This window comes from Branchiostoma lanceolatum, chromosome 19 (genome assembly GCF_035083965.1).
Source record: "Branchiostoma lanceolatum isolate klBraLanc5 chromosome 19, klBraLanc5.hap2, whole genome shotgun sequence".
Classification (NCBI taxonomy): Eukaryota; Metazoa; Chordata; class Leptocardii; order Amphioxiformes; family Branchiostomatidae; genus Branchiostoma; species Branchiostoma lanceolatum.
In genome coordinates, this window is record NC_089740.1 from 10,381,318 (window position 1) to 10,405,350 (window position 24,033).

General features: G+C 44.7%; 1 protein-coding gene across 1 annotated transcript; it reads left to right on the top strand.

Moving 5' to 3' along the window:
- The first annotated feature begins 721 nt into the window (after positions 1–721).
- Positions 722–22,852, top strand: LOC136425579 (multiple epidermal growth factor-like domains protein 10). The gene is made up of 6 exons (XM_066414498.1): positions 722–1,031; positions 20,381–20,509; positions 21,036–21,131; positions 21,820–22,015; positions 22,294–22,340; positions 22,507–22,852. The coding sequence occupies exons 1-6, from the start codon at positions 905–907 to the stop codon at positions 22,749–22,751; spliced, it is 840 nt and encodes a 279-aa protein (XP_066270595.1). The 5' UTR covers positions 722–904; the 3' UTR covers positions 22,752–22,852.
- The last annotated feature ends 1,181 nt before the right edge of the window (positions 22,853–24,033 follow it).

Consider the following 24,033-nt stretch of genomic DNA (forward strand, 5'->3'; position numbering starts at 1 on the left):
ATATTCCGACAGTTCACCCTCCCGAGCGTTGGCTACTACTACAAACACATTTTCAATGGAATGCATCATGCATGCCTTCTTGTCGTGAGTAATATTCCGACAGTTCACCCTCCCGAGCGTTGACCTTGAAACGGGACGGCGCTAATGAAGGTCGACAGTCCCTGGGGCGCAACGACCCAGGGGGCGTACCGAAGCGTCACGTGACCCACACCGGAAGCAGGCGGTGGGCGGGGCGTACCCCTGAGGGGTCAGACACGTTCTGTTGTGTTTTCCTTGCCGCTAGCCCCTCGTTCTACCACAGTTGGTTGGCACCGCGCGCCGCAGCTGCCTCACATGTGCTGCACATGTTGGTCCGGCCCAAGTAACGGTTCCCTCGTGTTGTTTGCTCCGACTAAAGATCACTACACGGTCGCGATTTCTCGCCACAAACTGAGGGAAGTTTATCTCCACCGCCACTGCGAGAGACGAGATGGGACGATAGATTGCTGCCGACCTTTTTGGGATATCTGAATCGTTCGCGGTATCAGAGCTCAGAGGGAAAATTATCCGAGTGCCTGTGGACTGAAGATTGGAGCTACGCATGTGGGAATCAACTCGTCGTCTGGAAAGAAGATATACGTGACCTTCTGCTGTATTTTTGTCGTCTTTTGTGGGGGAAAAAAAGCACCATTAAGTCGTTGCCTAGCAGAAGAGATACATCGTTACGCAGTCCGTAGGTAGAGTACCAAATCTGAGACGTTTTGACAGACGATCCATTCCGATACTGGAGACTCCCCGCTATCACAGCAAGTACTTTTCGCGGATTTTGCTGGGATTGGAGACGAGGGATTTTCTTCGTCTGTTCAGGAAGAAAAGGATTTCGGCGGTATTTTTAGCGGAGACGTTGTGAGTGGAGAGGATAAAAATGCAGCGAAACGTGAGAAATTCTACCAGTACCAGAGACTCTGGCGGCGCGGCGTCGGCCTGGTTGCCGAGACGGGACGCCGAGGTCTGGCGGAGAACCATGAAGGACGGAGACTTTCCCAAATCAGGTAAGACTATTCTTATTTTATCATGTTGTCCTTCGTGTCGTAGACAAGTTATATCAACAACTGGTATTTTTGCTGTACAGGTATTTTGATTTTAAGAACTGTGGTGAATTTTACATGTTATTTCTCTCAAAGTAGTCTGTTGCCTTTTTGCAGTCGTACACATTCGGTACATAGGTGTCTAACAAGTAAAGACTTATCTCTGGGTGTTATAATTTGTCGCTTCGACAGTTTTAAATTTCGCGACCCCAGAGTTTTTCCTGAGTTTTTTTTGTTTGGTTATCCTCGTTGTGTTTGTGACGCCCGTGTACCACATACGGGGATGAGCCGCCGAATTAGGACCAAATCCACCGCGTCAGACCCGAGTCTGACACATATCGTAAGATGGTTGTACAATCGCAAGTATTTCTTATGATCGTCGCCCATATGTCGTGCAAAATTCGGTTATCTTATACGGAATAGGCTGTTTTAGATCCTTGTCTCTTGTTAGTTCTGTCATAGCCTGTTTGAAGAGTCCCACGACATCTAAATCGTACGACGGCTTACGAGTGATCAAGCCGTAACGTGACACAATCAAAACCGCATATTGGTGGCACTATGGAGTAGAGTAGAGCAGATGGTATAGACCCAGTAGACTATAGAGTAGAAATTAGAATCTTCGCGTGGTCAGCCAGGAAGAACTGTAGAATTCCAGTTTAGGTCAGCTCTCCATTTGATTGACATGCCTGGTCTCTGTAGGTAATCAATTATACCCTTGGGTTGTTCAATGCTGTTTGTAATTTTCCACAAGCGATGGAATTTCTTTCCGTAATCTGTATATCGGTAATTTACAAATTGACAATCGTTTTGATTCACTATTCGTTTGAACTTGACGTGATCAGCATCATGTTGTATCCTAAAAGATCTAAGATTTATATTCAAGCAGATACGAGGAAGAAAAAACTAACCTGGATGCCAGACCTCTAATGTATACACACAATAGATGTTATAGAGATTCGGGGTCTGGCATCCAGGCTAGAAAAAGATTTTGTAGACATGTGTAGCTGTCAAAAAATACAGAGCCAGCAGAATGGTACTGGTTTTGTCTCCTCGTATCTGCTTAGAGAATATGATGATCGCTTCAGTTCTCTAGCCAGTCTAGGGGCCATAAAAGTTGCGGACAGCGGGAAGTTTTAAGCAGAGGTTGGTGGGGAAGATTGTGACCTTTTTATCATACGCCCCGTTTTTTGTACGATGCGGACCCTATGACATCTATGGTCTACACACATGTTGTTGTCAGAATGTAGAATCCAGCGTAACCGTATGATTGGAACCAAATGTTCTCCATCAAAAGTTGGGTGTCATTCCCACGTACATGGCCGTGTGCGGTGTCGGAAACGATTTGTCCGTCACGACTCGCGACCTACTGGGTCATTCAAATCACGATCTGTAAAAGTTATAGTGACTATTTTTAGCGCGTGCGCAGGCGTGTGTGAGTGTGTGTGCGTGTATCTCCAAGCAGATATTAGGGGTGGAAGACTGTTTTCTGATTCTGTTGTTTTCTGGATGAAGTCCTGTCAGTTGCCTGGTAACCACGCTAACGTCCCTAGCCTTACTAAGCATATGCCTTTTCCTGACAACCTATCCTTTTAGCCGCCCTTTCTGGTAACTACCGTCCGAAGCAATCGAAACCGACACCGTAAAAAAAATCACCGACGTGTGCTTATAGGCCTGGGCGGGCGGGCAACACTCCCAGCACCGTAAAGATACCTGGGAGCTCCCGATGATGGCTAGGCTCTCAAAGAACATTACGATATTTCACCCCAAACATCTGCTTGGAGATTTGGACTGTGTCACTCACTATAGCCACGTGGCCTGGTCTAAATGTTTATCAAAGATGTCATTGGGTACATGTACAACAGAAAACCCTCCATTCTTCTCTAAAAGAATAAGCCTATAGTGTAGTGTGTGACAGCTGGCGTGTTGGAACGATTAGAGTCTTACAGAACGTCTCCCGTTACGTCAAATCGTTCGCAGTGATTGTTACGGAGCACACACGGTGTTCTCTTCTTTTGTAAGCAATTTCTAAGGTTACCGTTTTGATAGACTTATAGCCTGAGGGATATTACAGTTTGGGGTAAACGTTCTTAGATAGTGTTTTTGATGTACAATTTTGCCCATCGATTCAACTTGAGTGGAAACCTAGCCTGGATGCCAGACTGTTTCAAGGGTCTACACAGGGATGTATGTTGGCCCTTTAGCAGAGGAGCCGGCCTGGCCTTGGAAACAGCCTGGCAGTCAGGCTACAGTGGAAACCAGGACAATCTCTAATATGTATATCTAAATCACATAATCTCAACACCACTAATTGCTAGTGCATGGATTATCGTTATCTCCAAGCAGATGTAGTATAGGGTCTGGGTCAGTGTTTTTGCTTTACGCGTATGTTTTTAGTTATTGTACCTCTTTCATGGTCTGCGAAGAGCACAAAAAGTTACACTATTATAAAGACATACTAGATGTCGCAAAAAATACACGTGCAACAATCCTTACATCTGCTTGGAGATTTAAATCGTCTCGCTGTATTGTATTGAGTTGAGCTGTGTAGGGATGTCACCGGCCCTCTCTGCTTGACACTGATAGCTGCCTGCACCTATCATGTCTCTGTAGTATCTATCTTCCACTAAGTACGCTTGTAAACATGAGGCCAAACATCCGCAACTCGTGCCCAGAATTGTTTGGAGGAGCTGTTTCAACATCTCCCGTGTTGGGAGGGTAAATTTGCGGACATGTGTGATCGCACTGATACATCGGGCTACAGAGATGCTCAAACAAACCTCAGCACCATTTCCTTCTGTAAACTGGTCATTCCTATATCCTTCTCTTGTTAGATACATGTACATCCAGTACCCACCGTAGTTAGTAGTAAGTCCAGTACCCGTAGTTAAATCCAGTACCCGTAGTTCTATCCAGTACCCATTGCCTATCCAGTGCCCATAGCCCTCCCTATCCCGTATAGCCTGGAGTCCAGCCTTGTTAGCTTTGGTCCACTCCCAACGTCGCTTCTATATGCCACACATTTTAAACATGTACCCCAGAATCGAGCAACGGGTAACGGGCCAGGTAGCTAAATACGGGTGGATACCAGGCTACATATTCCCTCCTGACGCATGAAAATGTCTGGATTTGAGTGAAAAGGGGAAAGGAGCCGATGAACTGTTTTGATTCAAGATTTCAAGGACGAAGTTTTTTTCCAAGAACGGAGGCTTTTCTCCCTTGGAGACAGGCCGTTGTCTCACGTCGGTGGATTTCCAGAAGAAAGGAACGGTACGCGGTCTCCATAGCCATGGCAAACTTTAATCTAAGAAGAAATCACATCTCCATTCATTTGCAGAAGAGGTCTTAAACTAGCGTGTTCGTCCGCTTTCCTGTCTATTATGAGAGTCTTGAATCAGCATTACCTCCAACAATCGTTGTTTTTGTGCCTAAAGAAAGAGATTTTCTAAATATAGATATATTGTTCTTCGTGGGGTTCAAAACATAAGGCGCGCCACAAAAGAGAGATTCGATGAAAACCTGTACGGATACTTCGGAAAGCCTTTAATTTCTACACGTTATGTAACCGGGGTGTGTGGTAGCTATCCGTCATGAAAGTGTTTTAAAGTGCCTCGAAGCGAAGAAGTCGTCAGCGCTCTTAAAGGAGGCTCTTAGAGCTTCAGACACAAACGCTACTTTCAAGACGCTGTGGTAGAGCGCTCCTTGGGTCGTCTGGAGGTCACGGATACGTCCCAAGTGTGGGTTCAAGTTCATCCTCAGTACATCCGATAGGCTCCGCAATCAGACAACCTATTCATGCCCACTTCCTGTCAGCAGTGTTGGAAGTATTTGTAGGGTCCGTCCAGGGAAAAGTCCGCGTTTAAAAAGATTCGTAACATATGTTCAACTGTATTCTCTATGGTTCTGTACAATGTCTGAGAGATTTTAAAGCTTTGGCAAGGTTTGTCTTAGAATTTGAATTAGATTCTTAGCACTTGAGAACGTAACTTTATCGAGTAAGTGTTATTTAAAACTACTGTGTATCCTTTTTGACCCGCACCCCTACTAAGTAGTAAAAATTCGTCGTTTTAGAGCGACTTTATCTTTTAAAATGACAATTTTATTAGATATAAGTAGAAAATATGAAATTGTCCACACTTAAGAAATAGCCACCTTGGAGCTCTCCGTTAATGTGTGTACATTGTGTGTAGATACAAAAGGATTTCCTACGTTTCTATTTTTACCATGTTTATTTACCAAAACCTTCTCTTTCTTTGTTTGAGTAAACTAGAAGAATGTAAATCCGGATTATGGACAAGACTGCGTATATGGACAGACCGGATATTTTGTTTTTGTGATGCCGGATCCTGTGTCCGTGCCGGTAATCTTATCTCACATAGATTAGTTTTGATTATCTGTTGATTCTCATATTTGGGTAGAAGATATGTGAACCAGTATATGGCTCGGAAATACGTGATTTCTTTTGGGAGGTCCAAAAATTGAGTACATTTCAATCCCGTTTGTTGTTGGTGGATGTTGCGGTTTAAATTCTAGGCCCAATTGGACTATACTATTCGAAAGTTTTTGAGGGGTGATTGGATCTTTTTTTCGTCGTTACCCGTTATATCTCTTGTATTAGATAGTAGATGCACTTCCCTCAACAGTAGCCTGACAACCCCTGACATGTTTAGATATGGAATAGTCCTGATGAGTTCATCGATACAAACAGGACGTGCTATCCAAGCGTCATGTCAATCAGATAAAAATGTGAGGTCAGTGTTCGCCTGAGACACTTCTTGACTCTTGGGTGTCGTAGCTTGGCAGCCTTCCAATAACCTGGCCACCAGTCTCTCTCTTCCCCGGGATCTAGGCTGGGTTTCCTCGGCACTGTAAGCTTCTATCCCCGCCTGGCTATCTAAGCCCACCCCGGTGATTTTAGCCTGCCTAAAAAAAAAGAAAATCAGAAGATGTTGGTCTTCCTCAAGGGGACTGAGGCAAAATTTCCTCGGGGAAACGTTGGTCCTGGAGCCGAAGCGCTAGCCTGTGTAGGTCCTGGTAACCGTATGGATTCTAGGTTACCTTCCAAAGATGCTATTTTGGTCTCTCTGTCGCGATGTTTGACATTCAAGTGTCTAGTCTTTTGTAAAGAAATATCAATGAAGTGAATGCTTTATCGCTTAGTATGCATCATGAATGAAATTCCCTCACGCACGATAGTCTTAATCTCGAAGCAGATGTAAGGCAGTGTTACGTGAGGTTTTGAGGATTTTTAGAGGTATTGCTATTGGTCCAGAATTTTCGTTCTTCCCACTCTCAAAACCGAAGTACAACATCTTGGAGTTACAACAAAAACTGTATGTACAAAGTCGCTACCCACATTCTGAATCTATTATTCAGGAACAAAGGATGCCAGTTTTAAATGCTAGGTGGGGGTTCTCTTTCTCAGAATGCTTTTAAATGTAGACTGCAAATCTCGTCCGGGTAGATGTCATGTAGTGTATAAGATAACTGCGGGGGTTAGTATGGCTACATTCCTGCGGTTCTAGTGAAGGATGCCGCCGCATATCTACTCAGCTGCGCGCCGGATTTTCTTGGACCGGGTCTGAAACATGTGAAAACAGAGCCCTCTCCCCCGGGGTAACAAGAATACGCGGGGGATTGCGCGAAGTTGGTCCGGATTTGTCGTCAGGCGACTGAGCAAATGCTGGGTAATCTCTCAAGCGGATGTACTTGGGATTGTTGTTCCGTGTGTCACAGTACATCCCCGCGGCATCCGTTCTGCTGTCTTATCTTTGACTAATGTGGTCCTAACTGTCCTGGTTTTACTTGCACGTTATAAATCACTATGCAGTATGCGATAGCCTCCACCAGACTTCTTAGGCTGAGGAAAAATACTAGTAGTGAAAATTGGCCGAATAGGGAGAATATTGTAGGCTAAATGTTAGCAAAACTTTGGCACTTAAGATGCCTTGGTTGTGTCGCAAAGAACCCAGTTTATTTTGATTTACCATACCAATCTGATAAAACTATTTAAGAAATACAAAACCGATTCATTCAGCCATGTTTTTTTAGTCTTATTTTTCAGATGACGAACACACAGACACACAAAAGCTGGCTAAATTATAACCTACATTTTTCATAGAGGTAACAACAACAGCAATAACAACTACGTTGTTTAGGGCGGGGCAGGGAAAGTCACACCACTTACGTAAAGAAGGGCACATGTTTGGAGAGGCCTTTTCTTTTCTAAACCACCTCCGATCTTCTACCTACTTATTGTGTGACACTTGAGCGAACCCTTGCACCCCTATTCTGTTTTCTCCCAATACCTCCCCCTTTCTTCTCTTTCATAAGTGGCTTAGTTTGATTGACAGGTCCGCAGACGGCGGATGTTTTGGATTTACGCTTGCCCAAACCTGGACAACAGCTGACGACTGGAGCGTTTGTCCCGCGAATCTGATCGGATTTGTATCGTGGCATCCACCGCTTCGTTTGATTGACAGGTCGACCAAACGACAGGATGTAATGGCTTGCCCTTGCATGTGGACGTGACGTTTTTAGCGTGCTCTAGATTTATGTGCGGGGTTTCGGCCGTGGCCGCTACTGAACTGGCAAAGAGACAGCGAAGAAGAGCAAGCCAAGAGGGGTTTATACAGTCCAAAGCTTTTGAAATGATGTAGCCTGGAAGCCAGACTTTTCTCTAGGGGCTACACAGGGTAGCTCCTCTGATCCAGGGCGGGGGCCAGCCTGCCAGGGGCAAATGGCCTCAAGCCCCGAGGAAGACCCTGAGGGGCCGGGGTTAAGGCAAAATTGCTTTAGGGGTATGTTGCCCCTTCAGACAGTCTGGACTCCAGGCTACTTCTCGAAATGATCAAGTATTTCGTCAAAAATCTAATCCAAGAATAAAAGATTTGCCAAAGTTGTTCGTACGTACGTTTGGTTTGGTTGTATATTGGAACAAGTTGTAAGCTTTTCTCAAGATTGTTAGGTCTTTACTTGAAAGTGCCAAGTACACTCTTCAAGACACTGAAAAGTTACCTTATATGATTGTTGATATCAAAGTTAGTAAGTATGTATGTAATTATCTTCTAGACATTACCTTGCATTTGTAGAATTTGGGCCTTGGTACATGAATTATTTGAGGTATTTGATCTTCCTCTATTAGTAGTTATGATCAAAAACGTAGTTAAATTTTCTTCCGCTCTATCGTTTGATTGGAACTCCAGCTATCAGTTTCCGCTATGTGTGTGTGTTTGATGCACAAATTCAAAGCTATCTACTCCGATTCCGGTGAACGTCCTGTAGGAATTACAGCATTCCTTCTTGCGTTGCTTACTCTTAAATATTAAATCAGGCATTGTGCGCTGGGGGAAATACTTAGAAAGATTCCAAAGAATAGTCATGGGATAAAGAATTTAAGAACGAATGAAAATAAAATGAAGGAGTTAAAGGAATTGTTGATACGTACGGAGGAAGGAATTTACAGTTAAGAAATAAAATTAACAATATCAAAATGAATCCCGCTTGGACATGGTGTGAGGAGTGCATTCGTTATTTCGGATGAGGACGTAAAACCGGCGGCCCCATGTATGGTGGATCCTCAGGCGTCAAACTTTCCACGTAAAAGCACCCAACAGACTTCGAGAAGAGTAGGGGTGACCCGGTGTGTTTGGCTGAAAACGCAAGCCGTATATCGAAGCTGTATTGCACTACCACTAGGCGACTAGCTACTTGACAAAACATCATGCTTCACCTCAGTTGAGGATGACTGCTTTACCTCGCGTTACTAATCAAGTCCACGGGTACTAGTCAAACAAGACTATACCCAGCTCCACGCCTAGCTTCATTTCCTGCCAATACTGTAATGCACTTAAGTTCACTCGGTTTTTATTTGGCGCTAAGGCAAAAATGGAGTGTTCGCGGTGGTTTTGATTCGCGGCATGCAGCGGTATAGTCACGTACATGTACTGCTACAGTTTTGGACAAACATGTTCGCGGTGGTTTTAAGCTCGCGGTGAAACGGTCACCGCGAAAACCGCGAACATGAATCCACCGCGAACATTTCTGCAGTTACAGTCTAGTACCGCTGTTCCATGGGTCACACGTGAACAAATTCTCCCCGTAGTGGGTCAGCTGAACCGCTGAGTTGTCCCTCCCAGGCTGTTGTCCTACCTGCCACCCTCCCCCATGATATACACCCCGCGTGTAAGCCTTCTCGGTTTATTCGGTTGTCAGTGTAATTTGTAAGAACCGGTGTGTAAGCAAACGTTCGTGCCAGGGCCGGGACTTGGCTCCGGAAGCGTCAAGTCGGAATGTGAGAGAATTAATGAAAGAAACGCACCGTACCGTATACCCTCAGCACAGCATAGCCTCTACATCAGGCTCTACACACGGCTACACATACCCTCAGCACAGCATAGCCTCTACATCAGGCTCTACACACGGCTACACATACCCTCAGCACAGCATAGCCTCTACATCAGGCTCTACACACGGCTACACATACCCTCAGCACAGGATAGCCTCTACATCAGGCTCTACACACGGCTACACATACCCTCAGCACAGGATAGCCTCTACATCAGGCTCTACACACGGCTACACATACCCTCAGCACAGGATAGCCTCTACATCAGGCTCTACACACGGCTACACATACCCTCAGCACAGGATAGCCTCTACATCAGGCTCTACACACGGCTACACATACCCTCAGCACAGGATAGCCTCTACATCAGGCTCTACACACGGCCACACATCGTGCCTATAGCCTCCACAGCAGGCTCTAGGTACGGCTACACTAGCCTCTACCAGGCTCCATCCTATCGTTGGGAAAATAGTAGAAATCAGCCGCGGTACTTCGCTATACAGGGTAGGTCCGCTATACAGTAAGGTTCCATTTCGATGGACGGATGGCAGATTGGACCCTCTCTCCGTAGCTAACTCCCTTGGCAAACTATTCACTCTATTAGGCCAATTTCTACTATTTTTCCAGCCATCCCGCGGAGCCTGGTAGAGGCTACGGCTACACACCGTGCCGAACCCCCACTACAGTATAATACAGTCCCATCCGAGAGGACGTCACTAACTGAAGCTAGGTTCCGCGTGAGTCAAGTCCTATCCCAAGCGCACAACATTAAGGCCTGCTAAGGATTGGAACCCAGAACCGTTAGAAGTCAACAACCCTAACCACAAGACCACCTTGCCACCACCATCCACCTCTGTTTGGAGAATACAGAATGGTAGCCATCAGAACTCGGAAACTATTGCACAACCGTGAGTACATACTTAGCCACCAAAAAGAAACGACCGTAGCTTGGGCCTACTTTCTAGGCTAACTTTTCACAGCAAGTGGTTAGACTGGGCATTTTCTTTCTTTTTACCTTAGCGATTATGTGGTCTTTAGCGGTAAACCACTAAATCCCTGGGTCTTAATTCCATCCGTAATGCAGCTGTTGTTGTAAGCCCTCTGAGGATTAAGGTTGTTTTAAAGACCTTTAATCGAGGTGAAGATGCACCTTAAGAGTGGGAGCAACTGTATGCCAACATTCATTATTGTAGCATATCACGTTGTTTCTTTAAAAACAATATTGCATAACATTTTTCAGGTGAGTTTTCACCTTCTATTGCTTAACATGCATCTGGAATCTATTTAAGGACGGACATATCTTTTCAATCAAGGACATTAAGAAAACAGGATGTTTTCTTAAAGACTGACCCGTTCTACTCCGATAAAAGTCTTGAAGAAAAAGAACAGGATGCCATTGTCTGTTAAGTCTCATTCAAGTTACACTTAGTGAATGCTGGCTTTGTTATATCATGTGCAATGTCTATGATAACATCGTCGTACATGGAATGGTGTCGTTGAAGCAGATAGTCCTCAGGGGGGCAAGCAAATAGGAGTGAAGACAGCGCGATCTTTTTGGCAGTTGGCCAGTTTTAAACGATAACCGAGTTCTCCCTCTTTCCCTCTCTCTCTGAGTCTCTCTCTCTCTATCTCTCTTGTTCTCTCTCTTGCTCTCTTTCCCTGTCTGTCTCTCTTTTCCTCTCGTTCTCTCTCCATCTCTCCCTCTTTCTTTCCCTTTCTCTCCCTCTGAACTAAAGTATGATAAAAGTCCACAACATGTCGTGGTCTTATATGAGATGTAGAAATGTACAATTATGTACCCAATTTATGACGCTTTTCTAATATTTTTCCACTCTATCGGGAGGTCTGGAAGAAAGTATTGACAGCACTGAGTCTGTATTTACAACCAAAAGAAAACCTTAATGACGAACCGCGTGTCTTAAAACAGCAGTAAACACGGAACGTGCGTTTGCACCATACACACCGTTTAAACGTCAAAACGTGTTATCACAGAAGCCCCCTACAGCGTTCACGCTGCCGACCCAACTCAATAAGGAAAGAAAAACGTGTTGATATAACGTTTCCGGTCTCGTATGACCTCTTTGCGGTCTATTGCCCCCCTTCATATCCGATCTAGCTGCACAGAAGAAAAATATAGAGTTCGAAACGGAAGCGCAACCCGGCATGAACAAGGTTAAGGACGGTACGGTGTCAGGGAGGGTAGGATACCACACATGTTTTAGTTTTGCGTAACAAGAAAAAACAGGGCGTACGTTATGGATTGTTTGTTTAAATGTCAAACTGCTCAACTGCCGAACCATAGTTTGAGCGACGTCCGTTACGACTTGGTTAGGGTCCTGTCACACTTGTGCGTATATTCACTGCGCATGAGTTCCGTAGTAACATTTTTTTTCGTTTAAATAAGTTAAGTTTGCGGGGAGGATATTGTTTTCTACTTTCACCCATCGTTGAGTCTAGTTATGAAACCAATGAAATTACTTCTTCGGCTGCAAACTTAACCTAAACCCAAAACATGTTAATACGCAACTCATGCGGACTTGTATATACGCACCAGTGTTGCAGGGGCTTTACGTTCATCGTACGATCATCGCAGACTGGGGTCATTCTAAGGGCAGTCGTGCAGGTGTTGTCCTAAGTTCAACTGTCCTGTCTCTGAAAAGGCAGTCTGTCACTCACAGATCCGTGAGGCGGTTTGGTCTGTCACGGCCTGCTTGAAAACCCCACGATGTTAGAACTTCGTACGACGGTCTCCGACGAATGTAATCGCGCAAGTATGAGACTTGCGACGTCGTTGCGACGTCAAAGTTTTGTTTTAAAGTACAAAGAGAAAATATTTTAAGTCATCTAGGACTCTCATGCCTACTCTCCAGGGTTGAAGCAGGTGATCGGTACCTACTTCTGATTGGTAGCCTGTCAGAAAATACGATCTCCTTCTCACTTCAACTTCCACCTTTCCCCCATTCTTTTCCCTCCCCCCTCTCTCTTTGTCTTTCTCTCACCGTCTCCCTCAGACCCTGCTCTCATCTCTTCTTTTCTCTCTCTCCCTCCTTCCCCATCCGTCGTCTATCTTTCTCTCTGTCTCTGTCTCTCTCTCTCTCTCTCTCTCTCTCTCGTCAATAGTATGTTTTATTTCATGTGTCAAACGGTCCAAATGGAACGCGTCACTTTCCTTGTTTCGCGCCAACTTGTGGTTACCAGACAATAATGGCTCTCTTTACGGCAGCTTGGGTTTTGGCTTGTGCCCTGAGCGCGCCGTGTGACAGCAGCTGAACTGCGCCTTTCACACACAACCAGCCTCGTGCTGACATGATCCACACAAAAGCAAGGGCCGGAAAATTTCACTTGTAGGCCTCCTTATCGCTCTGAGTCCACGTCCGGTTAGTACATCCGTACCGGCTTCCTATGGTGTGACCTAAAATGGCTCGAGTAATGCCACTTGTGGTGGGGAGAGTTAGCTCAAGACCGGAAGAGTTGTGCCAAATGTTTGCCTTCGTCTTTTGAGTCTAGCCAAAACCCGGAACATCTTGGGAGATTTGGTAGACAAACCTTACCGCAGGTATTCAACCACACGGCTCCCTACATATGTACATAGACACATCGGTTCAATGCACGGTGGGGAACATTGGGCAAATGACGGGATACATGTGTAGGCTGTATATCATGATAGGAACTACATAACATGCATGTGTACTAACTGTTAGTCAGACAATGTGAACTAGATACTGACTACAAATCAGTACAAGTGTAAGTATGTATACATATCCATACACTGCTTCCAATAACGGTGTGGCCTAAATTGGAGAGAGAGGGGGAGAGAGAAAGAGAGAAAGAAACAAAGACAACAGATGGGAATGGATGGCAAGTGAGAAGAAGAGATCAGAGAAGGGAGGAAGGGAGAGAAAGACAAAGAGAGAGATTCTATACCTTTATGTATAAAATCGTTCAAAAAGAGAGATGGTGACTCACTGGATGTGAATTACCAAGGTCTCCCCGTCCCTGCAGATGACCAAACAGAAGGAAAAATATCATACCTAAATTTTCACCCAGCTGTTTTGATAATGACACCGGAAGTCACGTGCTAACCAACACGTACCACCTGTACAATAGTGACAGCTTTGACCTTGGAGCACGGATTACGTGACCTTTGCGTGTTCTTAGCACGGGGATGAATCGGTTCCCGGGCGGTTCATTCTCATTAGTGGGGCTCATTAGAAGTAAACAACACAGACACTGCTATGTGCACTGGTGTGGGGATAATTAAGGCGAAACGTGCTGAGTTTAGGTTAGGTACTGAATTTGAGATTTTTGAATCAGCGTTTATATGGGTTTAAGCGGCATCGGTGGCCGAGTGGTTAGTGACGCTAAGACGAACGGACACGGGTTCGATTCCTGCCATTCTTTACTAGACGTTGTGTCCTTAGGAAAGGCACATTACTCGAGTTTACTCACCCCACCCAGGTGTAAAAATGGGTACCTGAATTCGGCTGGGGAGGTAAAAGGCGGTGGAAGAAGAGGGATATACTCCGCCTTCCAATATCGTGCCCAACCCACTGCCACTACGGCCTCACGACCAACTCCCAACCACAGGCGACTTTGCTCACGACAAGGCTCTCAACCATGATCTGGAGAAAGTCTGGAGGCCATGGTCAGCCGGCTATGTGTAACAGGGGCTTTACGTATGTTGGCTAACTAGATGTCAGGTTGTCTATTCCCAGAAGCTGCCTTGTTGCAGATAAGAGTATTTATCGCAGGTCCGGAGGAAACGCCCCGCCCTTACATACAGGATTATGAGGGCAGCTATGAAAACAATCACCGCTTCCTAATTGTCGACTTTGCGTCTGCCCCGCCCAAAACACGCACTAATCCGATCAGCCGGTGTAAATTGTTGAGGGTTTGTTGTGGTATATCAGGCGGCGTGGAGGGGAACACGGCGCCACCAGAGGCAGGGACGGTCTACATGTGGCTTGTAAAAGGATGTTTCCTTGGTTGATAGATAACTTGGACGCGTATTAATCCGATTGACCCGTCTGCCGATAGAAGCGATGTCTGGTCAGTAACTGACAACAAATCAAAATCAGTGACACCATCGCTTACTCTGCCCGTAACAACTATACTAGCAGAGATATCAATTTTTGTCGATTCTAATCTGTGTCGCTGGTTTTTCGCTAATTAAATAAGCTCGAAAAGAATTGCTTTGTATTATGTAGAAAGTTACTAGAAACTTAAGTATTAATTACGCAAGGTAACAGTTACTCAAGCAACTGGATAGATTTGTAAAGTATGAAGTATGATTTGATCTAAAGTTTCCTTCTTCCAAAATAGACCTATTTCAATCAATCGTATAATAAAATGATACCAAAAAAACGCTAGCCAGTTATTCATCCTTTTCTAGCGCTTCTTTGTCGAATAGATGATGGGGTCGTTGCTAGACAATTCTGTTGGAAAGCGATCGGAGAAACAGACTAGAATAGGAAGTTTATCAGGTTAAAGGAACGTAACAAGGCCACACAGAATAGTCAGAGAGTCTACTTCAAGCTTGGTGACCGACTTCCACCGAACACGTTCACATTGCTGTCGTGCTATCCACTCCCAAGGAGGTTCAAACCTCCTTGCTACTTCGCAGACCCTCAAGACTGCATTCTTTCCCCCTGAGCTACCGCTTCTTGAGATAAGGCTAAGACGTGGTGGTGCAAGTTCTTTAAGGAGAGATGTGTTCCTCGTCTGTCAAGTCTCTGTCCAGGAATGTGGCGGGAAGGGGCCGGCACGCGACGCCACCGGTGTTTGGAGCGTTGTCTGGTAAACACGCGCGGTCTGATGTGGACCGAGGTTAGGAGGTGAGGCGGCTGGGTCGTCTGCGGTGATGGTGTGGGGAGTGTGGTCTTCCCGCGGCTTGGGTGGTACCCATGAAGATAGCCCCCCCCCCTTTTTGGGAAAAACAAATACTAAGAGACATACACAGGATCACACAGTGGTGCCGTGATCAAGCTTTGCGCCTATGTTAGCGGCACCACTAACAAAAATACGGCCAATGACATAACATAAGCAAGGGAACGGGGTCGTCATTTTGATAGTTACTACTAATACTAGTACGTATATCCTCGACGTCGGGGAATGAGCCAGAGAGAGAGAGAGAGATAACAGAGGTGATGTAAGTAAAATTTTACGATGATGCTAACAAGGGGTAGTAATAAACCGCAGCGGTACCACACAATTGTGGGAAATGTTGCCGTAGTTTCATTGCATTGTCGGTGGTCAGATTTGTCGTAGTCTCATTGAAAATCCTTAGGCAAAATGAATCGTGAGGCGCATTTGACTAATTGAAGAAACTTTGTATTTTAGTAGGAAAGTTTCAAACATACTGGGTGTTCTAGGAGCAATAATGACTAATTCTGCTTTTCATCGCTAGGCGGCGCTGCAATGAAAAGAATGCGGTCCCAAACGTTGCTAAGCTTGTATCCCCCCTCGTCATGGTTCATGACTAGACTAAAATATCCTGTTTGTGCGACAAAGCACTGTATTATCTTTTTATGTACTGACCTGACGAAACTATTCACGACCGTTATAAAGACATGTCAGAAAAAATGTTTCAAAAACTCTGACATTAACAAGAAGAGTAGGCTAATGATACAAATGAATATATTCTTCCTTTTTTATAGCTTTTAAAAGTTAGATTCTTAAGGGGGAGGAGGCAAGTACAGAAGATCTGCATTCATAAGAAACTTGTGATAAACCTAATCACCGTAGCCTGGATGCAAGGCTGTATCCAGGGCCCTTACAGGCCAGCCAGTACCCATGACCCTGTTGCTATAGCCGAGGAGCTGGCCCTGTGTAGGCCCTTAAAACAGTCTGGCTTCCAGTCTAAGCCATCGTGGCGGTCCGGAAAACATCGTGCACTGTCCCTCGCACCAGATGGTCTTTTGCTCGACATTTTACTGGTGACAGCGTAAAAACAGCACATGTACAATGACGTAGACAACTGTGCTGCAGCTTGGCGCCCAGTTCCGGTAGCCAACCGCCAAGCGATAACCTTTGACCCCTAGGAAGTAAAACATGTTCAATATGGCAACACAACAAGGAAGTAACGATAAGATAATACTAATAAATTATAGAAGTGGTGATAGTATTAAGATACGTCCTTCAATTTGTTCGTAAATGTAGGTTACGTTACTGTTTAACTTGAAGGAACCAAATTGTATATTTTAGTGTTCTCAATACAATGACTCATTTTTTTACAGATGATTATGGAGATATTGCCTTCTTAAGTTCTTTTGCTGGTCATTTTCATATTTTTTTTACATCGTATCTGCTCCTTCTGTTTATTCTTCATTCGTTTTCCTATTTTTCTTCTCTATTTGTCAGGTATGAACCCCTCCTCAGTTTTACATGTTTTCTTATATTTCTTCTTCGTGTTCTCTTGTCTTTTTTTCCATCTCTCTCCGCCCTCAAAACGTGCTGAAAATATTATATGATATGATAAACTAGTACAGTAACATCCTTTTATAGACGCAGTGATCTTCAGACACGTCCCCAGCTTCTTCTTAATCGTCTAGACCTTAAAAGACCTTCCTTTTGGAGTTTAAAATTAGACTATCGTCTTTCCAGGAGCCGTGAACTTTTCCTGTCTATACCTTATCACAGTTGGTTTTGTCTTGGAAGAGGCCTAAAACATCCAAATTCGGTAACAACAAACATCGGTTTCTCATTTTAGACAAAACAGGTACAACTTGTCAATGCCAGGTTCGAGTTTACTAGAAGAGCAAAGAGCGATGACCAGGAAATGCACTCGGAATAAAGAACTTCCGATTAGATTATCAACAAAGATTGATTCTAACTAGACGTTAAACCCATATGTTGAAACTCAACTTCTCAACTGTGTAAAGCTACGCTGGTGTACACTGTACCAATGCCCATTTGTCAACTTTGCGCCAACATTTTACACAGATGAATTGTAGCATTTGTAAAGCTGAAGAACTCGAAGATTGAAAACATCCATTCATTTTGTACATGTTTCTGTATAGCCAGTATAACCGCCCTTCGGCGTTACCACACCAGCTTCGCAGGCACGCGGCGCGACTGCAGCTGGTTATACTGAACACCTAACCTTTGCACATCTATCTGCATATTTCTTTTTGATCCCTCACTCTATAACAATGCAACAGCTTCTCAACCAATCGCACAGCATCACCGATCTTTACTGTACTAAAATCCACGGACTACTTTGACAACTTTCAGCTTGAATTTCTCTCTGGTCGCTCTGTGGGTAGCCGAAAAAGAACAACCTTGAAAAAAACCATGCCAACATACGAGAAGTGTTTGTGAGGACCTCTATAAACACCACCACATGTCAAAAATTACCTCGTAAATTGTGCCCGAGAGGAGTCTTCCGGTTTACTCGGGGGTGAGCGACCCCTGTCCCGATCAATTTCGTGCACTCGCCGCTTAGTTCGTCGCCGTAGGCGTTGAACAGTCTTAAGGTGTTCTTGGTAATCTCTCCAAATCTCCGTTTTCGAGATAGCAGTTTCGGGTTGTGTTTTTAACTTACGCACAACAATGATTTTATTTATGTACGGTTTAAGGGGCTTTTCTGAAGGAAGCTAAAGTACTAACTGCACAATGAGTTATTATGTTGCAGATAATGAAATCTCGGCGAACTACTTTCTTATATTTTCTCTTCTTTCAGTTCTTCCTGTACTCCTTATCCTTTTTAATCCTCATTCTTTCCGTCTTTTCTAAACATTGAGCTAAGGCAGCACACAGTAGCTTGGGGATCTTATACCCCCCCCCCCTCCCCAAACTAGCCAACATGCCCCTCCCCGCCTCACACACACATCAAGGCACGGGAGAGGGGGAGTATAATTGGCCAGCAGCCCTAGAGCTTAGTCTCTACCAGACTAACTACGCCAGGGTTTCACTTGCAGGCTCCGTTAGTCTGTCATATGTCGGCAAGAAGAAATAAACGGGAGAAATGTGATCTTCACTGTGGACTGACTCTACTGGCTAATTATTCCTTTTTCTGCCGAATTCTACGATTCATACGCCCGTAAGAGGGCCTGGTGGAGGCTACCTAGAGCTGAGGACTGTGTAGCCCACGGAAATACTCTGGCATTCAGGCTAGTAAACGAACAACGGTGGCACACAGGCGAACCGCACTGACCACATGCGAACTTTCAATAAGTGACGCCTTCACGTAATTACAAAATTCATATTATATTTTACATTCCATTTTAGACACACTTGACAAGTGTTCGTGTTCTTTTCCACGTCAAAAAACCTCCTCACAAACACCAAGAGGGACTACATTGACAGGTACATGGCGTATCTTAATTGACTGAGACTCCAATATCAACAAGAACGCCCCCCTCAAATCCGCCACTACGATTGTGGTGAATGAAACCCGCAGCTCGATTGTTACAGAGCACGAGCCTGGGTGTTAGGGGATCGGAAGTTGGGGGTCTGCGAGGGTTGACCTCATCAAGAGGTTAACTCTAGCGACCGCCTTAATAAAGGTTGTCACATGTCTACAACGGATGTAGAACCCCCCTTCTCTTTACCGTTTATACTAAAGCAGAAGAGAGACATGTCTCTCATTTTGCATGCCTGACATTCTTGGTTAGACGTAGTGTCGTTTGGAAACGTACTTAAACACTTTCTTCACTCCATCCAGGTGTAAATGGGTACTTGACTTCGGTTGGGGAGGCAAAAGGGCGGTAAAGGAAAGGGATGGGCTCCACCTTCCAATACCGTGTCCAATACACAATGGATAAAAACCCATTGCCATTATCTTAACAATTTACTGATACAAATATGTTACATGATTTTGTGGAGTTTTTTTTTCAGTCTTCTTTAGAACGGTACGGTCTCAAAACCAAGGTTCTTTTGAGACCTTACATCTGCGTTTGCTCAATTTTCTACCAAGTGACAGTCAACAAATAACACTGGCAATATCTTTTTTCTTTCATTCAGCCATTTCTTTGTGACCGGAGACATCTAAGAGTTTTTGTTGTTGAAACAGGGGTCTGGAAGGGTTTCTTTCTTTGGTTGTGTTCACGTTTTAAGGATTAGGTATAAAAACGACGTCCGTTGACTTCTGACGTCATGACAGGAGCTTTTCTCACAAGAGCGGAAATGGCGTGAATGGGGACTCGCAAACACCTTGTTGACCAGGTGGAACAATCCACAATAGCCGGTCTGTAGGGCTCTAGAGATGACCTATTTACACGTCAGGTCGTTAACCCGAAGTGGCGTAGCCTGGTAACCATACTATCGGGAGCTCACGGGCATCTCTACGGCGCTGGAGTGATGCCCGTCCACCCAGAGAGATTAGTGCGCACGGGGGTGGTTTTACGGGCTTGGCTTAATTAGATCGCTCCGGAGACGATAACTTGACATTCCAGCTAAGAGGACAGGCCGACAGAAACTGGCCAATGCATTGCAGACTGGGCCCGGTAAAACACCCTTAAGTCGATCCGTAGAGAATGGTGACTAGGTTACTAGTATTATAAGTGGAGTCGATGGGCCAGTGGGCAAGTGGACTAGGAGGGACCGAGAGGTCATGGGTTCGTGAAGTCACCACACTTATGGTCGATCCCGGTGTGTATTGATCAACTCTAGCCTTCCAGTCTGGTCTTGCACAGCTTGTACTTAGTAGAAACCTGGTTAAGGCTTACCACATCGACGAGGCTGGCATTAAGTTTTGCCTAGACATTGTGTACTTGAAAAAGGCGTTTTCGCACGACTTTCCTCGCTCCACCCAAGTGTAAACTGGGTACCTGATTTCGGTTTGGGAGGTAAAAGATGTCAAAGATGTGGAAGAGGGAAAGAACTAACGTTTACAGATATTATGTATATATATTCAATACTTAAAACACATATAAAAGAACATACGCTTAGCTGTGTAATGTTACCACACGCCACTACTACTCTACATTGCATCGGGGTACTAGTAACCATGTTCTATTCTCGTTCACAGGGTGTCCCCTGGGGTTCCACGGGAAGAGTTGTGCGCCGGTGTGCAGATGTCAGAACAACGCGGGGTGCAACCTGGTGACCGGGGAGTGTTACTGCAGGAGCGGCTTCACTGGAGAGTTCTGCGAAGAAAGTAAGTACGCTCTATACAAGTTCGAACCCCGCTCGGGCACTTAGTGAGGGACAGCTAGTTCTTTCGGATGGGGACGTAAAGCCGGTCGTCCTGTGTATAGGGCGGGGTGGGTCCGAAGTTAGTATCAGGCGGCAAAACTCTGCTGTGGTTTAAAAGAACCCAACACACTACTTATCGAGAAGAGTACAATGTATAAGTTCGAACCTCACTAGGACACGTTTTTGGGGACTGCATTATACATGTACCTCTCGGATGGCGACGTGAAGGCAGTGGCCCCGTGCATGGGGGGCTTCAACCATTAGCCGCCGGCCACAAACCTCTGCACGTAAAAGAACCCAACACACTTATTGAGAAGAGAATGGGTGACCCGGTGTGCTTGGCAGAAAGAAAGTGGGCGATAGCATTACACCACTACTAGCTACCTGAAAAGCATCATGCGTCACCTCAGTTGAAGATGACTAGTACTGCCTCACCTTTTCTTTCTTAATTAAAGATGATTGCTTTACCCTTTCTTTCTTATTTCCAGCCTGTCCCGAAGGGTTTTACGGAGTGAACTGCAGGTACAGATGTCACCATTGTCACAGCGGAACGTCATGCGACAGGCGCACGGGAGCTTGCTACGGTAGGACTTGCTTGCAGTTTTGATTATTTTCCGCTAGATGTCGTCCATGAGAATGGAACTCTAAGCAGATGTCGGGTTAGGAAATTGTAATGTTTCCGTATGGCCGGGTTTCTCTGACATCATTGCCATCGGTCGGCTGTGGCGTAGACACCATCCTAAGTACTGAGCGTCCGTAGTGGCTGTCAAAGAGAAGGCCGGCCACAGTCAGTGGACATCATGATTCCCCGTACCTCAAGGTCTGCTTAGGGATCATATGTAGGCACTTGTACCCTGAGTGTCATTAGTTAACCAGGGCTCTCTCCCATTATCCCATACATACCCTGTTGGTTAGGGGAGAGTATGGGAGCTCTGGTAAAATAACTAGAATAAGTAGGATGATACTCAGATTAAGGCACATGCTTGCTTGAGGATTCTAACTGTAGCCATAAGAAGACAACAACAATAGTCCGTTTGTGTCAAACAATAGAGGGAGGGGGAGAAGATGAAAGAAAATAGCTACCGGTACTTACCGTATAGGCAGCCTTAGGCGTCAACGTACGTTAAAGAACCCAGCACACATCGAGAAGAGTAGGGGTGACCCCGTGTGCGTGGACAAATTCTTACTGACATTACAAATTCACGCCTTCTATTGATGGTTAACAATAACAAATCTGTTTCTTCTTTTTTTCCTTTTTTTGTCACAATGCAGCTAACCCGTCATTCGCGACCTCCGATTCAAACAAAGACCTGGCGCTTGGCGCGCAGCTGACAGCCAACGGCGCATTGATCGGTGGTTTCCTGCTGGTGTTCGTCCTCATGATAGTGCTGGTCGCTGTTATCGTGTTCTTCCGCCGTAAGCTGAAGGAGGAGAGACAGAGACGGATGGAGAGCATCTCTTCTGTCTTGTAAGGGCTACTTTCCTTCTTACAACTAGTACTTAAGTTACCTGGTAAACACGCCCTCCGAAAAAAAATCACAACTTTTTTGGCGAAGCCTCAGGACCGGAGTCTGTGGTGTAGTATTGGACTCGACTTCTCACCTTAATCGAACTATTGGACTCGGTTTGAGAATACATGTATTTTGATTATTTTTTTAGCGAACACTGCCGCCTGTTAAGCATAGGCAACCATGCATTCTGCTTTCTATTATACCATCTGTAATATGATGTCATTTACTGTTGCAGCTACCAGCGAACAACAAGAAAAAAGGGCAACGAATACGTCACAATAGGTAAGACGATGGCTTTAGTGTAGCTCTATCTTTCCTGTTGCAATATTCAAATTCTTAATTCTACGTAAAATTATTTCCATGTTGCGATTTTTTTTAGACAGAACTGGTCATTATGACATTGCATTGCTCCTTATCTGTTAAAACCACTGACTGTTTTTCTTCGTAGATAATGCAACGATACAAGACAACAGTCACTTGCTCAACGGAACCCCTCCACCGATGAGCGCCTCCTCCCGGAAGTCTTTGACTGTATCCTTCCGCGACGCAAGCGCAGACAGGAATGTGAACGTGCTGGAGACCATCGCCGAGGTGGAGGATGGGGGAGGGGCGGCCTGTGGGACGATAGTGTCGTCTGATGCCTGTTTCGCGGGGAAAAGCTCGTTTCGAAATGGCGCCATTTCTTGTGTGTGAAAAGGACAAAAACCGTCAGGACAATCGGACTTCAATGTAGAAATTAGCCTGAATTCAATCAAGCTCCTGTAACGGCTCGCCGCCCTGTAACACATAGCCGCCCAAGGGAGGGGACAGAAACCCCCGGACAGCTGGAGTTTGCGTTATACAGACTATGTAGAAATATGTCGTCATTCTAACATATTATCCAGGCAGATATCACTGTTCTGTATAGAATGATCGGAGAGTGTTATAAAGGTTCATGTATCTGTGAATGCAAAGATAGCACTTAATGAAGAAAGCGAAAAGGTACATATTGTAGAGAACTATATCACAGTAAAGTTATGCATAGTTATGTATCAAGTAAAGGTCGTGTCTTCTAGCAAGATCTAGAAATAAAGGTACATGTCACGGTAGGGGATATATGGTAACTACAATGTTTTCGTCTTCCTCATGTATTTCATGCTATTATCACGCAGAGAACTTGTTTAACATTTTATTTTATCATCCATATTGACCGTTCCGTGTTAAAATAACAACGTTATTTAATGTACATACGTTTTTAGATAAAACAAACTTGTTGATAGAGTATTAAATGATAGTTATCTCTGGGAGCAGAAACGATGTAAAATCACAGCACTTGTACAGGGATCCAGAGAAATTGTAACTTATCGCCATGCTATTCTCGTATCGATTGATTTTATAGTCTAGTCCTACCGGCGACAGTCAGTGTGGATTTCCATTATGTAGATTGTTAACGTTGCTGCATTATTTTGACAAAGTGACAACTGTGCTCATTACATGATATATAAGCTTACATGTACATACTGACAAACATGAAACAGGACATTAAACATGAACATGTGTCCTATTTCTTTGACTGTTTGTATCACTGGAGCAAATTAGTTCGAGCTTGTCGACATGTACACTACAAGATGCTTCTATGCTTTCAATCTCGTTGTCTTCACCAATGGGCGGAAGTATTATCATTGGTACCTCGCAGTTTGATAAACAGCTTCAGATTTATCTGGTAACTTTCAAGTCGAACCATCCAACATGGCGGACAATAAAGACGCCATAGTCACGTGTGTGCAACCAACCAACATGGCGGACAATAATTACGTCATAGCCACGTGCGTGCAAAAAAAACACAATAGTAACAATATTGCCCCAGCAACCTAAATACAAAATGTAACAGTAAAATTATTTTGGACATCCCCCTGCAGAAATACATAAAAGAGTACAACTCGTAAGTACAACAGTACGACATAGAATAACACTATAAAGGCCATGCATGTGATAT